This window comes from Thermobia domestica, chromosome 6, assembly GCF_964235325.1.
Source record: "Thermobia domestica chromosome 6, izTheDome1.hap1.1, whole genome shotgun sequence".
NCBI classification, from domain to species: domain Eukaryota; kingdom Metazoa; phylum Arthropoda; class Insecta; order Zygentoma; family Lepismatidae; genus Thermobia; species Thermobia domestica.
The window spans coordinates 99,676,080-99,692,466 of NC_137459.1; the positions used below are offsets into that span (position 1 = coordinate 99,676,080).

At 35.1% G+C, this 16,387-nt stretch overlaps 1 protein-coding gene across 4 annotated transcripts in view; it reads left to right on the forward strand.

Moving 5' to 3' along the window:
• The window catches only part of LOC145688127 (serine/threonine-protein kinase ATR-like), a 381,701-nt gene that overhangs the window by 111,314 nt on the left and 254,000 nt on the right, over positions 1 to 16,387 (forward strand). For all 4 annotated transcript variants that reach the window (XM_081761899.1, XM_081761900.1, XM_081761902.1 and 1 more), the window contains one exon: positions 8,919 to 9,460. In XM_081761899.1, the coding sequence (XP_081618025.1) occupies positions 8,919 to 9,460 (542 nt within the window). The remainder of the gene's footprint in view (positions 1 to 8,918; positions 9,461 to 16,387) is intronic.

Genomic DNA, 16,387 nt, shown 5'->3' on the forward strand with positions numbered 1-16,387 from the left:
CAATGAAGTTGGTTTCTAGCGCGTCCTGCAAAGAGGCAGAGAAAAAAAATAATGTGTTACTTTTCTCTCTCTCCTCGTAAAACTAAACATACATAAACTTTAGACTTAATATATATATATATATATATATATATATATATATATATATATATATATATATATATATATATATATATATATATATAATTGGTTAATTATAGCAGTGAACTTTCCATACATATTTATAGGGTGGCTTCTTATTTAAAGTATATCTTACTAGCAACTAATGGCATCCGAGGAAAATGTCTGCATGGTAGCTGGTATTAGGAATCAATCCAGAGTCTTTGTCGCTCAAATCCGTTATGTAATTGTTTGTTTCAGTCATCTCAGGAAATTTTCAACAGGCAAATAAATAATTTAAATATTTAATTATATTTGAGATTCTTTAAAGATATTTGCTCAATTGAATGTGAACTGATATGAGATAATCTAATTGGATAATAGCAGTATTTTAAAGGTAATTACTCTCATCGCGTTGTCTTTCTTATCCTACTGTAAGCTGTAGCAAATGATGAAAATAATGATGTCCTGTATACTTCTCAAGAAACCAGATTCTTTCTAAAGCTTTCCTATACATCCAACTTCTAGTTTCGAGTAATGTCTGGTAAACACCTAAAATGTTTGTGTAGTAGTTGTAGTGTGGATTAATGGTATTTGTCAGTAGTAGCCCCCCCCCCCGTATATGCAACTGAGTCAGCAAAATTTTTGTTAAGTCATAGGTCAAAGGTCAATGACCTTGGCCCGGGGTCAATGATCTAGGGATACTTAAGACCACTCCCTCTAGATTGTGGCAGGGGTACCTCGGCCCATCCCCTAAATTTTGGCAGGGGTACCTAAGACCACCTCCTTAAATTTTGGAAGCTGCCAAATCTAAAAATTTGGTATGGTAGCCTAGGATCAGGATATGTACCTCTATCAGTATTGGGGGTCTATCTCGTTCCCTTTCATGGGTAAAAAATTGCCAAAAAGTTAAATTTCGTTTTTTTTTTTTAACCAAATTTAACCCCTTTGATGAGGTGTTATTACCCTATATAGTTATATGGGCGTATACGGGGGTCCATTCCCTTTCATAAGATATGGGTATATTGATGAATCCCTTTAAATTTTTGGGAGGGGTACCTTGGCCCACCCCTTCAATTTTGGAAATTGCCCATTTTAAACATTTGGTATAATAGTATAGGACCCTAATGTAGATCACTATAAATTTGGGTGGTCCACCTCGTTCCCTTTTAGGGGTACAAAATTGCCAAATTTTAGTACAACCACGTGTTTGGTTTTAGGCCCATTTTATCCCGTTTGATGAGGTTCTATTACCTTATATGGTTATATGGGCGTATACACGGGTTCATTGCCTATCATAAGAACCCTTTAAATTTTTAAATTTAGTACAGGACCTCGATATGTATCACTGTAAATTTGGGTGATCCATCACGTTTCCTTTCATGGGTAAAGAACTACCAAAAATCAAATTTCGGAGGTTATTGACCCTCCTTTGATGAGGTCTTATTACCTTATATGATTATATGGGCGCATGTATAGGGGTCTATTCTATTTTTTAAGATATAGATACATTGGTGCATCCGGAAAAAAATTTGAAGGAGTATATTGGCCCCCCACCTTAAATTTTGGAATTTACCAAATGTAAACATTTAATATAGTACTGTAGGACCCTAATATGTATTAGTATAAATTTGGGTGGTCCGTATTTGTTCCCTTTTATGCATAAAAAATGTTAAAAATTCAAATTTCGGAGGTTATTGAACCCCTTTGGTGCGGTTTTATTACCTTATATGAACATATGAATGTGTTCAGGGGTTTATTTTCTTTTATAAGACATGAGAATATCGATGCTTCCATTTTAAAATATGGCAGAGGTACATTAGCTCACCCTTAAAGTTAGGAAAATGCCCAATTTGGTATAATAATCTAGGTTCTTAATATATACCGTTATAAATTTCGTTTCCTATCGTGGGTAAAAAATTGTCAAAATGTAAATTTTGGAAGTGATTATTTCCATTGATAAGGATGAATGAGTACAGAGGATTATTACCTTTATATTTTTTATATTCCCTTTTAAATTTTGTTGGTTTACATAGAACCATTTCTTAAATTTGGGAATTATCAAATAACAAGTAGGTGTCCCTCTTATGGACAAATATTCAAATTTTGAAGGTTATTGACCTATTTCATCTTCTTTGATACGGCCTTATTATTGAATGAGTACAGGACTTATTACTTTTTTCATAAGACACAGATGTATTTGTGTACCAATCTTTAATTTTGGGAGGGGTACATTTCTTATTGTTAAATCAATAATTGGTAATTGTTCTTAGAATTGGGTGGTATCTCATTCTTTGGGTAAATCATTGTCAAATATTAGTACGATCACGTAGTCAGTTATTGACCTATGATGGGATTAAGAGTCCAGGGCATTGGTACATTGAAACTTTGTAGGATAATTTGAGAATTGTCAAAATGAAATTACGTCATTAGTTTTGATTATTCCCGCCTATGGACCAAATATAGACGTAAGCAATATGATGTACCACGTGATTGACCTTGATGAGGTAGTGTACACGAATTCATTTCCTTTGTTGTGGTACTTCTTAAGTTTGAGTACACACTTCCAGAAAACAGTTGGTTCTGCTAAAGTAAACAATTGTCAGACATTATTGACCTTATTGAACATATAATGATATGGTTAATTTTAAGACAGGTATATCGAGAGAATTCTTTAAATTCGGGAATTGTGATAAACAGAATTTTAACATGAGGCGCGAAATTTGAAACAATACTTTGAACTTTAGTCACAGCTCATAGTCTAAGATCATTGGTGGTGGTTGATTTGCCCTTGAGCTTTAGAAATCTGATAGCTAACCTTATTGAATCTTATGACTCATAGTCTAAAGGCAATACATGCTACAACACTGAAATGTAGTCACAAGGTGATATAATCTGACACTGGCAAAGTTATTGTTGATGCAATTTGATTGGATAATCACTATCTTTCACGCAATCTGGATATCACTATCTTTCATATCTTTGCTGCATTTAGTTTTAAGTTTTGTTTAACATTTATCGATTACTGTTTAAAAATCTTGGTTTCGTTCAACATTTTGCAGTCACTGATAAATATGATCAAAACCGTTCGGTGTTAAATAGTTAAAAACCGGATAAAGTTTGACGGTTAACCGTGAAACGTAGAATTATTTGTTTGACATTTTTTAGTTTCCAAATTTTTAGTTTAAAAAATTTTGTTCGAATGTTTTTGTTTAATTTTTTTTGTTTCAATATTTTTGCTTGAAATTTTTGTTTGTAAACTTTTTGTTTGAAATTTTTGTTTGGAAAATTTGGTTTCTAATTTTTAAGTTTGTGCACTCATTGATAAAGAACCGGAACTGTTTAGAACAAAAACATCTGGCAACACTGTTTATCATGATGCAATAGTACACGTCAGAACATGGGGTTGTACTTCCTATGAAACACACAACACAAATCATTGAAAAACACAAATCATTGAAATGGGTCATTTTATTACACTGCACTGATTAATCACATACATCCATACCAGATAAAGGATCTGGATATTGTCGATACAATGTATTTTGAACTTCTTGCACTAGTTTGTCTTTAGCGTATAATTTTAATTCCAACTGAAGTCTTTTAAGGTCTATTGCAATGTCAATTGGTGGAAACTCAATGTCCATTTGATCACAAATAAACTGTTTATCAATACAGGTATGCACCCACGAACGATGTTGACAACCATCACAACATCTAGATACATCTCGTTCAAGATGCATAACCCATTTCTCAAAATAGTACTTTTTCAGGAATATACTTGTTTTGTTGCACACTTCCACTGCATGTTTAACACACTGGAATACATTGATGAATTTTTTCCATTCCGTTTGCGTTAGATACACCATGTTGTGGGCTTCATGCAATGTACTCTTTTTACGTAACAGCACCATCTTCTTCTCGAGGACTGTACGCAGCACAACTTCATGATTTGAACCTAATGATTTGACTATGATCACATTTAGTTCATCGTGAAAATAATCATTCATTTGGTCGATTCGTGAACATAGTTGCTATACTTCAAAGTTCAGTTGTACACCAAATTATTGTTCTTTGCCCAATCGAATCACAGGTTGAAACGTTGTAGCACAGATACCAACCATGACATGTTTTGTTTTAAATATATTTATTGGATAATAGCTTGTGAAGAGGAATTCTTTATCGTTAGAAGTACACATCTTTCCTGTTGAAACGCACTTGCTCGAATGATTTCATGGGCTGACACGGTATTTGCTGATTACATAGAGTTATTGCTGATGCCATTGGAAAGAAATGTGCTAACCAAACCAAATTCATAGATCGCATTCTGTGATTAAAGATTTCAGCATACAGCTACGGCTGACGTCATTGAAAAGGAATGTGCTGACGTTTGAATTCATGATTTCATCACAATTGCTGACGAAACCAAATTCACAGATCCGGCTTTGTGCTAAATTCAAATTGAGGACTCCGTTCAACGAGTCACGTAATAGTTCTTGTTTTGAAGCTTCCATGGGTAAATATCTTGCTGGTAAAATAATATCCTTATCACTTTAAGCTTCACTACGATTCTTAATCCAAACTATAGGAATCATTTGGCTAGCTAAGATTCTATAAGGTATATTCTGTTGTAAATTGGTAAATGATTTCATCACATCACGTGAGTTTAGAAACTGCAGACAAGTAGCCATGATGACGTTATGAAGAATACCATCTCGAACGACGATGCAAAACTGATGACGTTGCATTACCATGTTCTGACGTGTACTATTGCATCATGATAAACAGTGTTGCCAGATGGTTTTGTTCTAAACAGTTACGAAACAGTTCTTTACCAATGAGTGCATAAACTTAAAAATTTGAAACCAAAATTTTCCAAACAAAAAGTTTACTAACAAAAATTTCAAACAAAAAATTTTCAAACAAAAATTTTGAAACAAAAAATTTTAAACGAAAAAATCGAACAAAATTTTATATTACTAAAAATTTGGAAACGAAAAATTTCAAACAAAATTTTCAAACAAAAAATTTTCAAATAAAATTTTGAAACGAAAAAAATTAACAAAAAAATTTTGAAACGAAAAAAAATTTCAAACAAAATTTCAAATAATTTTACGCTTCACGGTTAATCGTCAAACTTTATTCGGTTTTTAACTATTCGATTAACAAATGAACGGTTTTGATATTTATCAGTAAGTGCAAAATGTTGAACGAAAATGTTCAAACCAAGATTTTTAAACAGTAATCGATAAATGTTAAACAATACTTAAAACTAAATGCAGCAAAGATTTGAAAATCATCAACCAATCAGATTGCGTGAAAGATAGTGATCAACCAATCAGATTGCACGAAAGATAGTGATCATCCAATCAAATTGCATCAACAATAACTTTGCCAGTGTCAGATTATATCACCTTGTGACTACATTTCAGTGTTTTAGCATGTATTGCCTTTAGACTATGAGTCGTAAGATTCAATAAGGTTAGCTATCAGATTTCTAAAGCTCAAGGGCAAATCAACCACCACCAATGATCTTAGACTATGAGCTGTGACTAAAGTTCAAAGTATTGTTTCAAATTTCGCGCCTTATGTTAAAATTCTGTTTATCACAATTCCCGAATTTAAAGAATACCTCTCTCGATATAACTGTCTTAAAATTAACCATATCATTATTAGGGATGGGCAAAACCGGTTTTTATAAAAACCGAAAACCGGTTTCTATTAAAACCGAAATCCGAAAAACCGACATTTCGGTTTTCTCCAAAACCGGTTCGGTTTTTCACCGAAACTGGTTTCGGTGAAAACTTTTCGAAAAAACATAAGAATATTTCTGTGGAAATGGATTCGGTTTCCGGAGAACAACGAAACAACATTCTGGTCAGAAATAGAACAAATTTAAAAAAAACCGGAATCGGTTTTGAAGAAAATCGAAACCGGATCTGGTGAAAAACCGAACCGGTTTTGGAGAAAACCGATAACCGGTTTCGGAGAAAATCGAACCGGTTTTGAAGAAAACAGAACCGGTTTTGAAGAAAACCGAAACCGGTTTCGGTGACCGAAACCGGTTTTTAGAAAATTTTCAGAAACCGGTTTCGGTTTTTCTAAAAACCGAAAACCGAAAAACCGGTTTCTGTGCCCACCACTAATCATTATATGTTCAATAAGGTCAATAATGTCTGACAATTGTTTACTTTAGCAGAACCAACTGTTTTCTGGAAGTGTGTACTCAAACTTAAGAAGTACCACAACAAAGGAAATGAATTCCTGTACACTACCTCATCAAGGTCAATCACGTGGTACATCATATTGTTTACGTTTATATTTGGTCCATAGGCGGGAATAATCAAAACTAATGACGTAATTTCATTTTGACAATTCTCAAATTATCCTACAAAGTTTCAATGTACCAATGCCCTGGACTCTTAATCCCATCATAGGTCAATAACTGACTATGTGATCATAATAATATTTGACAATGATTTACCCAAAGAATGAGATACCACCCAATTCTAAGAACAATTACCAATTATTGATTTAACAATTGGTAGAGCGTTGACTTCGCATTCGGGAGGTCGTGGGTTCGAATCCCGCTGCCGACCATCCTGACTGAGGTTTTCCAGGGTTTCCCTCAGTCCTACCAGGCAAATGCCGGGATGGTACCTACTAAACAGGCCCTGGCCGATACCTTCCCAAATCCTTTCCATTGTTATTGTTGTTGTTGGATATCCAGTGTAAAATGGCCTCTGAGCTGTATCTGGTGATTGTTAAATAAATAAATAAATACACCTGTGTCTTATGAAAAAAGTAATATGTCCTGTACTCATTCAATGATAAAGCCGTATCAAAGAAGATAAAATAGGTCAATTACATTCGAAATTTGAATATTTGGCCATAAGGGGGACACCAACATTTTTCAAAGAGTCGTAGAAAACGTTTACCGAATTTTGTTATTTGATAATTCCCAAATTTAAGGAATGGTTCTATGTAAACAAACAAAATTTAAAAGGGAACATAAAACTATAAAGGTTATAAACCTGTGTATATACACATATAACGTGCTAAATCCTTATCAAAAGGAATAAATTGAGTCCTCAATAATCGAACACGTGGTCATACTAATTTCTGGTAATATTTACCCATGTAAGGGAACGAAATTTATAAGAACCTATATTATTATACCAAATTGGGCAATTTCCTAACTTTAAGGGTGAGCCAATGTACCTCTACCAAATTTTAAGATGAAAGCATCGATGTTCTCATGCCTTATAAAAGAAAATAAACCCCTGAACACAATCATATATTCATATAAGGTAATAAAACCGCATCAAAGGGGGTCAATAACCTCCGAAATTTGAATTTTTAACATTTTTTATCCATAAAAGGGAAATGAAATAGACCACCCAAATTTATACTAATACATATTAGGGTCCTATAGTACTATATTAAATGTTTACATTTGGCAATTTCCAAAATTTAAGGTGGGGGGCCAATATACTCCTTCAAATTTTTTAACGGATGCACCAATGTATCTATATCTTAAAAAATAGAATGGACTCCTATACATGCCCATATAATCATATAACGTAATAAGACCTCATCAAAGGAGGGTCAATAACCTCCGAAATTTGATTTTTGGTAGTTCTTTACCCATGAAAGGGAACGTGATGGATCACCCAAATTTATAGTGATACATATTGATGTCCTATACTATAATACCAAATGCTTATATTAAACAATTTCGAAAATTTAAGGGGTGGGCCAAGGTACCCCTCCCAAATTTTAAAAGGGTGCACTAATATACCTATGTCTTATGTAAGATAATTGACCCCTATACATACCTATATAATCATATAAGATAATAGGATCTCATCAAAGAGGATAACTTAGGTCAAAACCAAACACGTGGTACAGCGTATTGCTTACGTTTATAATTTGGCAATTTTGTACCCCTAAAAGGGAACGAGGTGGACCACCCAAATTTATAGTGGTCTATATTAGGGTTCTATACTATTATACCAAATGTTTAAATTGGGCAATTTCAAAAATTGAAGGGGTGGGCCAAGGTACTCCTTCCAAAAATTTAAAGGGATTCATCAATATACCCATATCTTATGGAAGGGAATGGACCACCGTATACGCCCATATAACTATATAGGGTAATAACACCTCATCAAAGGGGTTAAATTAGGTCAAAAAAAAAAAACCGAAATTTAACTTTTTGGCAATTTTTTACCCATGAAAGGGAACGAGATAGACCCCAATACTGATAGAGGTACATACCCTAATCATAGGCTACTATACCAAATTTTTAGATTTGGCAATTTCCAAAATTTAAGGGGGTGATCCTAGGTACCCGTGCCAAAATTTAGGGGGTGGGCCGAGGTACCCCTGCCAAAATCTAGAGGGGGTGGTCCTAAGTATCCCTAGGTCATTGACCCCGGGCCAAGGTCATTGACCTTTGACCTATGACGTCAGAAAAAAATTGCTGACTCAGTTGCATATACGGGGGGGGGGGGGGTACTACTTTGAGTCAGCCTTGAGTTATTATTTACATATACATTGGTAAACTAATGATAAAATTCATGGAAAGTGTATTGTTTCAATGTGTTTTCAAGCGATGAGTCTACATTCTTATAGCAGAGAACTATTTCTGTTTAGCGGATATACATGTAGAAAGACTTACAATGGATTGTCCAGAAATGACGTGATGTAGTGGTCACAACTTCAGAAGTAAGCTTAGAGCTTAAATACAACTAGAATACAATGCTTCAGTGTTCCTTCGAAGAGTTTAGTTAGAATAATGATTTTCTTTATTTCAGTTTATATACTACAGAAGAGCTAAACTCTGTGGAGCACGACTCAATTTGGCTCCGGTTATTAGAGGAAGCCAGAGGCAGTTTCAACTTTTGTAACCAGGTTGTAATCGGCGAAGATTCAGCAACTGACGTTATGGTGCTTTACCAGCTGGATAACGTTGCCAGATGTTTCATGAGTATTTCGAGGGCTTTAATAGGGGTTCCACACATAATGAATTTTGAGGAATTTGAACACGTATTTCCATTTTCTCATGAATTGGTAACTGACTGTTTGAAGATGATATACGATTTGTTGCTTCGTCTATCTTCAGTTACGCCCTCGTTGGTATATTTGAAAATCGTTAAACGTTGTTGTTCCATCGTAGGCACTTTATTGAGATGCCCTGGAATAAAGAAGCGTATTGCAATACAGTCAATAGTTATGCTTTTATTATTACCGTTGATACCAGAGGAAGAACAGTGGCGTCGTATAGTACCAACAGTACCAACAATTGTTGACAATGAGTCGTTGGAACAGATAAGGCAGACCTTTCTTGTACATTATGGTAAGTTTCTGTTTATTTGTTTTGTGTATGTATGTATGTTGCAGTAATGTACAGTATATAGCAGTGGTTCTAGGCTTTGTTTAACTCCTGCTCCCTTTCGCAAACTCTGCATACTTTACGCCAACCTCAGACCAACTCGTTAGTCATACGTACTTTTGGCTGACTTCTGCGATTTCAGATTCAGCATTGAATTCTCAAATCTTAATAATATACATACATACATACATACATACATATATATATATATATATATATATATATATATATATATATTATTGACAATAATACTTTTATTTTGTGAAACATTGTTTTCAACAATAGAGACAGAAGTGTATAATTTGTCAATTTTTGAACGTATCAACATCAACAGGTGAATCTTCCAGTGCTAAATTTCCATATGAACCTATTTACAAATTAAGACAAAAGTCCATTTTCATTTCTTAGAAAAAACAAATCGATGTCCATCACAATACTGTTTATACTACGTATTTTAAGTAAAAAATTTCATCCAGCTCTTGTGCTGATGGGAAGGATTTTAAAATGCTGACTGCATTTCCTCTCTGTATTGCTAGGCTTATTCGTTGTAGTAAATAGTGTATGTTTCTTGGGTCGCCTGACTTCTTAATTAAAGTTGATCCTAATTCATTCAAAAATTCACTGGCTTCTGTGCTAAAAACCCTCATCGTTTATGTAGCAAAGGCAACAAAAAGATGATGATCTTTCAGTCTGGAGTACTTTATATGTTTCCGTTTAACGGCTGAATATATGTTAATAGCGGTGTCTGTGAACAAAAAACTTCAAATCCAAATTAAAAGTGACTGTTTGTGATTCTTAATCTCTTGAACCACCCGACCGATCTCGATCAAATATTTGACGTAGATACAGTTCTGGCGTGGCAGTAATTTTAGCTATACACTTTGACGGTAGGGGAGAGGGAGGAGGGGGAATTATAAAAAAATAAATAAAACTTAAATTTTGAACCAAACGATCAGTCTCGATCACATTTTGAACATAGATGTGGTTCGGGCCTGGAAAGTTTTTTTATTATTATTATTATTATTATTATTATTATTTATTTATTTATTTTCACTTTGACGGTAGAACCTAGGGGAGGGGGAGATTTATATGTAAAAATAAATAAAACTTAACTCTTGAACTACCCGAACGATCTCGATCAAATTTTCAACATAGATGACGTTTAGGCCTCGGATATTTTTCGTCATATAACTTTAACCGTGCAGCGTAGGGGAGGGGTATATATATATATATATATATATATATAATATGTAAAATATAAAAATGAAAGTGACTGTCTTTGTGACTTCATTACTCTTGAACCAAACGACCAATCTCGATCAAATTTTCAACATAGATAAGGTTCGGACCTGGGATGTTTTCTTCATTTTACTTTGACGGCACAATGTAGGGGAGGGGAAGGGGGAATATATGTAAAAAAATAAATAAATAAATAAAAATAAAAATGATTGTGTTTGTGACTTCAGGGGCTACATGCACCAAATTTTCAGGAGGTAGTAGGTACCTCAATAGAAGAATATTGAAACCAAAATAAAATTTATAGGTCATCCCTGAGCTGTGAGAGGGTACCGATTTCAGAAATTTCAAGAGTGTAATGTTTCAAAATTCTTTAAAATTTCTCCCATAGGAAATACATTGTAAATAAAATCAAATATTGTGCAAAAATAAATAAGAACTAAAAAATATAAACCATAACTATTTTTAATTTTGTATCATATTAATCATTCAGACAACAATAGTGTCCTGCGCTGCATGTCGCCTAACACAAGTAAAGGGCAGGAGACTCACAAAGGAAGTGAATTGCTATGTACAGAAATAACATGTAATGTGGTGCGCAGGACGTTTGCGCGGGTCTGCTAGTAATAATAATGTGACAATATATATTTATTTTCTTCATACCAGTGTAGTGCAATATTGTTTGTTAGCAGTTTTGTTCTTAGTGAAACGAAAGTTCTTACTCAATAATTACAAAGTAACCAAAAGCATTCTTGCCATTCATGATCGTCAGAAACATCCAGGCATGGTACTTAGCATAATGTGTCAAAGCAATCTCTATCAGTATTCAGCACCCTTTGCGAACCTTGCTGCAGTTGCGTAATGACATGGTAATAAAACTTGGGATTCTTGGACGCAACGAAACCCATAAGTCCGTGCCGCAGGTCTGCCTCATTGTTGAAGGATTTTCCATCGAGTGGTTGTCCAGGGATTAGAACCGATGGTAGTTTGATGGCGCTAGGTCCGACGAGTGTAGTGGATGGCACAGTCTTGCAGTCAAGTTGATGCATGCTCTCTATGGTCGTCCGAGCCACGTGGTCTTTTATTCTCGATAACGCTTTTTCGATTAAGCAACGCTGGTTCCTTCTGCTGCAACGCATGTTGCACCTATTGCAATTGCTGCGAGTACACCTGGTAACCTGGTAGTAGATAGTGATGGTGTAACCTGGTAGTAGGAGCTCGTAATGCACCAATTGACGACTAGTCCACTAGTCACAGAGCATGATTTTACATAGGTGCAGAGGTGGTCTTGGAAATGTTGGTCGGTGGAGGTGGTCGTGGAAGTACAAGGTCACGTGGTGACAACCAATGTCAGGTACGCTTGGGAGTGTCATACTGCACGCGCTTTTCGTCGCCCGTGACCACGCTTGTTCAAATGTGGGTGTGTTGTGGTGCCGAGACAGCAACGACTAGTCACAAGTTTTTCCTTGTGGCTGCCAACTATGTGTGGCTCAATTTCTACTTTATGAAGTGCAGGTGAAGTCTTACTGTTTTCTCGGAAACTTGGAAGAGTTCGTCAAGTTTACTACATGTTTGACTGCTGTCCTCCTCTATGGCTGCATTTATGGCCTCTTCATCCGACACCTGTGGTAGCTCCTGCGAGATTTACCACAAACGCTCAGATCACTTGACTGAATTTCTTTAACCGATATCTGGCGGTGTATGTGTTTACGGTTTTGTCCCGAAAGCATGGCGTCCTAGATGACTAGATGCGGCCGTTGACAGGTTCACCTTAAAGTTGTGTAGTAAACAACCATGAACAGACTGCTTTGATACCTCTATATCTCTTCGACACTAGACGAGCGATGTCTGCTGTGTGTGTACAACGTGCCTGTATTGGCAGAAGTCAATGGTCACATACGCGCCGGAAAAGTGATGAGAGGTTAGTCACTTCACTTCTCTGTGAGTAATTCATAAAATGGATCGTCAGAAACGGCAAGAACTTTGTTGGTTATCCTGTATTTTATGTTTGCTCGGTATATAATCACTTTTTTACAACTTCCGGAATCATAACAAGAACTTAAATAATCATAAGAAACAGCGTAATTAAATTTGTACACATTCTTGGCTCTTGTAAATAAGTTACATATTGTTTAAATACTGCTTTTATTAGGTTTTTAGTACTTCAGAGAACTCCGACAACACTTCTGACATTTTTTAAAAATAAGTCAATGACATTGTGAACAAACAAAAAATGAAAAAGCTTAAAAATGAAGAATTGCGAGTAACGTAGAAAGAAAGCGTTATTTAGTGAAATATGAAGCGTCTGTGAAGTTTGCTAAACCTGAATTCTAAGTGACCATTGCAAGTAGTGCATCACACATGATTTTACAGTGTATTTCTGTCGGTAGCTCTTGCTCCTCTTCCTCTTCACACCCTATGGGTTGGGAACCACTGTTAGATAAAATGTAAAGGAAATATCTGTCAAATTTCGAGAGTTTATTTCTTATATCAAATGAAGTAAAGGAAAAAAAAGTATAATAAACATGGGTCGAGGAGTGAGTTTTTACCTAGTTACAAGTTGTCTCTAAAGTCGGTACGCACTCCAGAAACATAGAAAATGCGAGAGAATGCTGAGACACATATATCATTATTTTGAGGTCAAAATATATCAACCTTCACTCTCTTTAGCATTGCGGAGTAAGTGAGCTATAAAATTTTAAATTTCAAGGGTTTGAATGACATTTTAACCGCCTTAAACGAATCATTTTTGTGTAATTCCGGTTAACATGTAATTATTATCCGAAATGGCGGAAAGTGTGAGAAACGTTCCTTTTATGAAGATTAATAAGGTGATATACTACTTAACCACACTCACTAGTCAGTGTTCTTGCGGCACCTTTAACATTTATTACGTCCCTGAAAATAGATATATTGGTAAAATTTAAAATTTTTACAACAATTTTTAAAGGTTGCGTCAAGGCGATTGAAATTTTGAATGCAATTGACATATGCACATTGTTATACATATATATTCTTATACACGTTGTTATATACATATTTCACACTTACACATAAAAGCACATTATTTCTGATTGTAAGTTATTTGTATTATTAAAATTTTAAAGTTTATGTGTTCACTCTAATTTTACACTTCACTTTCACACATTAAGTTTAATTAGATAAGGTATTCTTTAAACAGTCTGGATATTGCCCCCTGTTTTCCGTAGCAGTGGCGTAACAAGGGGAGCAAACGGGGTTTGTGCCCCGGGCGCGGGATTGGAAGGGCGCAAAATTGGGTGAATATTTGGGGAACGTTTGGGTTTGGTTGGTCAGGTGGGCGGCGAGTTCTTGCCCCGGGCGACAACTAACGTATTTGCGTCGCTGTTCCGTAGCAACTTGAAGTAGGCATTGTTTCTGTTCCTCGTCCTTTGTGATAAATACCGTTATATTCTTGTATGAGGGCAATTGCGTTCTGCATGCTCATTAACTAATTGCAAGTGTTTAACTACTTCATAATCAGCTAAGTAGTCAGTGTTGGATTCCCATGTCTCCGGATTTTGTGCAAGAAATGTCGTTCGAATACTCTGACGTTGAAAAACCTGCATCGTGTTCTTCGTCACGAAATTCTCGATCTTGGCATCCTGAAGTGAAGCAAGAGCATCTCGAGGTATTTGCAGGACTTTTGGAGGCTCATCATTGCTGTTATATGTATTCAAGTTTTTCACCATTTCTTGCTTTGTTTCTGCTGTCGGTTCGCCGTCGAAAAACGCAAGCCAATGAGTTCTTCGCTCAAATACCAGATATGACCACGAATTTTTCCTGGGCTTTGTAAATTGCTAGATTGTTTGTTTAATATTTAAGAAGATTTTTCAGGAATTCGAGACCATTTCTTGGAGTAGCTGTAACAACGTGATGCGAACCACGCTTTCACATAAACTTTAACAATGAACATAAACTTTAGATATTCAATTCATTCTTTTCTTTAAATTTGCCTATTGATTGGTCCCTCAGTTTTTTGAGTTTCACAATAGCATGCTTTACCTCACAAATTGAAATATGAACCCTTTCCCAAAATTTTACAGTTTCTCGTATAACATTTCTAGCACTATCATGGATTGTTTTCTAAGCTTAGATGATGGCGAAAAATATACGTAAAACGTCATTCGAAGGTAGTTTCTTCTGGTCAGAGTTTCCTTATCTGTTCGCAGTAAATAAATGCTAGTCTTATTTCTAGTGACTTCTGCCATGACAGTAACGAAGAATATATCAACTTTATCACAAACTCACTATCACACCACAGGCTAAGTCAACACTGTACCACCACACTTCTACCTTTTGTTCTGGTAACCAAACGGGAACAAACAACTGCTATAATTCGATATTATCAGTTTACTGCCACCAAATGTCTCACCGACTGTGGTGTTCCTGGATTATAATCGTTAAACAAATGAAGTACGACTGCAACATATCAATCGAGACGAAACCAAGTTATTTTTTGCTAAACTTGCTACGTAGGCGGGAACAATTCGTCATTGGAAAGAATATTGTGTAAAATTTGAAAAGTTTTCATTATTTGTAATGGCGGCAAAGGGAATGAAATTCCAATGTAACATAATAAGACAGCCTTGTTGATACTTGTTGGAACATTTCATACAGTGGCATATTTGATTTGCAATAAGAAATGACATGAATTAGACATAGGAGAACAAATGTACAAAATTAAAGTGTATCGCATTCTCAATACAGCGACAAGAAAAAAATAATTTTGTTGAACTTTTAAGTCGATTGGGCAACCTCTAAATATTGAGCTATTGATTTGAAATTTTGCATGTATTATTTATTTGTAAGGGAGAACAAATTTAGGGGGTGCTATTGTAAAAATTTCAGCTTTTCGAAATTTTGGATCACCCTAATATATAATATACATACACGCAAAACTTACAATGAATAAAGAAAACTATATACACGTTTATTTATTTATTTATTTATTTATTTATTCTAATAGTCTTTTTTATACACATTACTGCTTGACTGCTCGACTCTTTGTACTAATACTGGCCTTAGAAACCACACTATCATGTCAGTCAGTTTGCATAAGAAAAATTGTTGGAGTTCTTTAATCTTTCGACAGCACCTCGATAATTCTCTAGCTTACACTCTCGTCTTCTTTATGTTCCTAGACCAGTTAGAATTACTGGCATTTGAAAATAACTGAAAATTGCATTTCGTTCAAAAAACGAGCTTAGTTTACTTAAGATTAAATGTGTAAGATAAAAAAAGCAAAGATCTTTTAGCTGACAGCGTAGTATATACACCTGACCTATCACAGGGTGTCTAAAAGTTAGCTAAACGCTTCATTCTGGAACTTGAAAGTTTTCATTAAAATACTTATTTTGATTTCAGTTGTCCGCCTAACACATTTCTGTTTAATAAAGTTGTTTTTCACTCCTAAATTCGTGAGACTGTAAAATATTTCCATTTAACATCTGTTGGAGCAGGGGTGTAGCCAAGGGGGGGCCCATCGGGGCCGGGCCCCCCAAATGGTTTCCTGGCCCCCCCAAATGACCAGCTTTTAAAACATCATAGTAAAATTATTTCGCTTCATTCATTTAAAAGTAAAAAAGTTTATTGACAATTAATAATTTATGGTAAAATAGTATGGAGAAATATTGT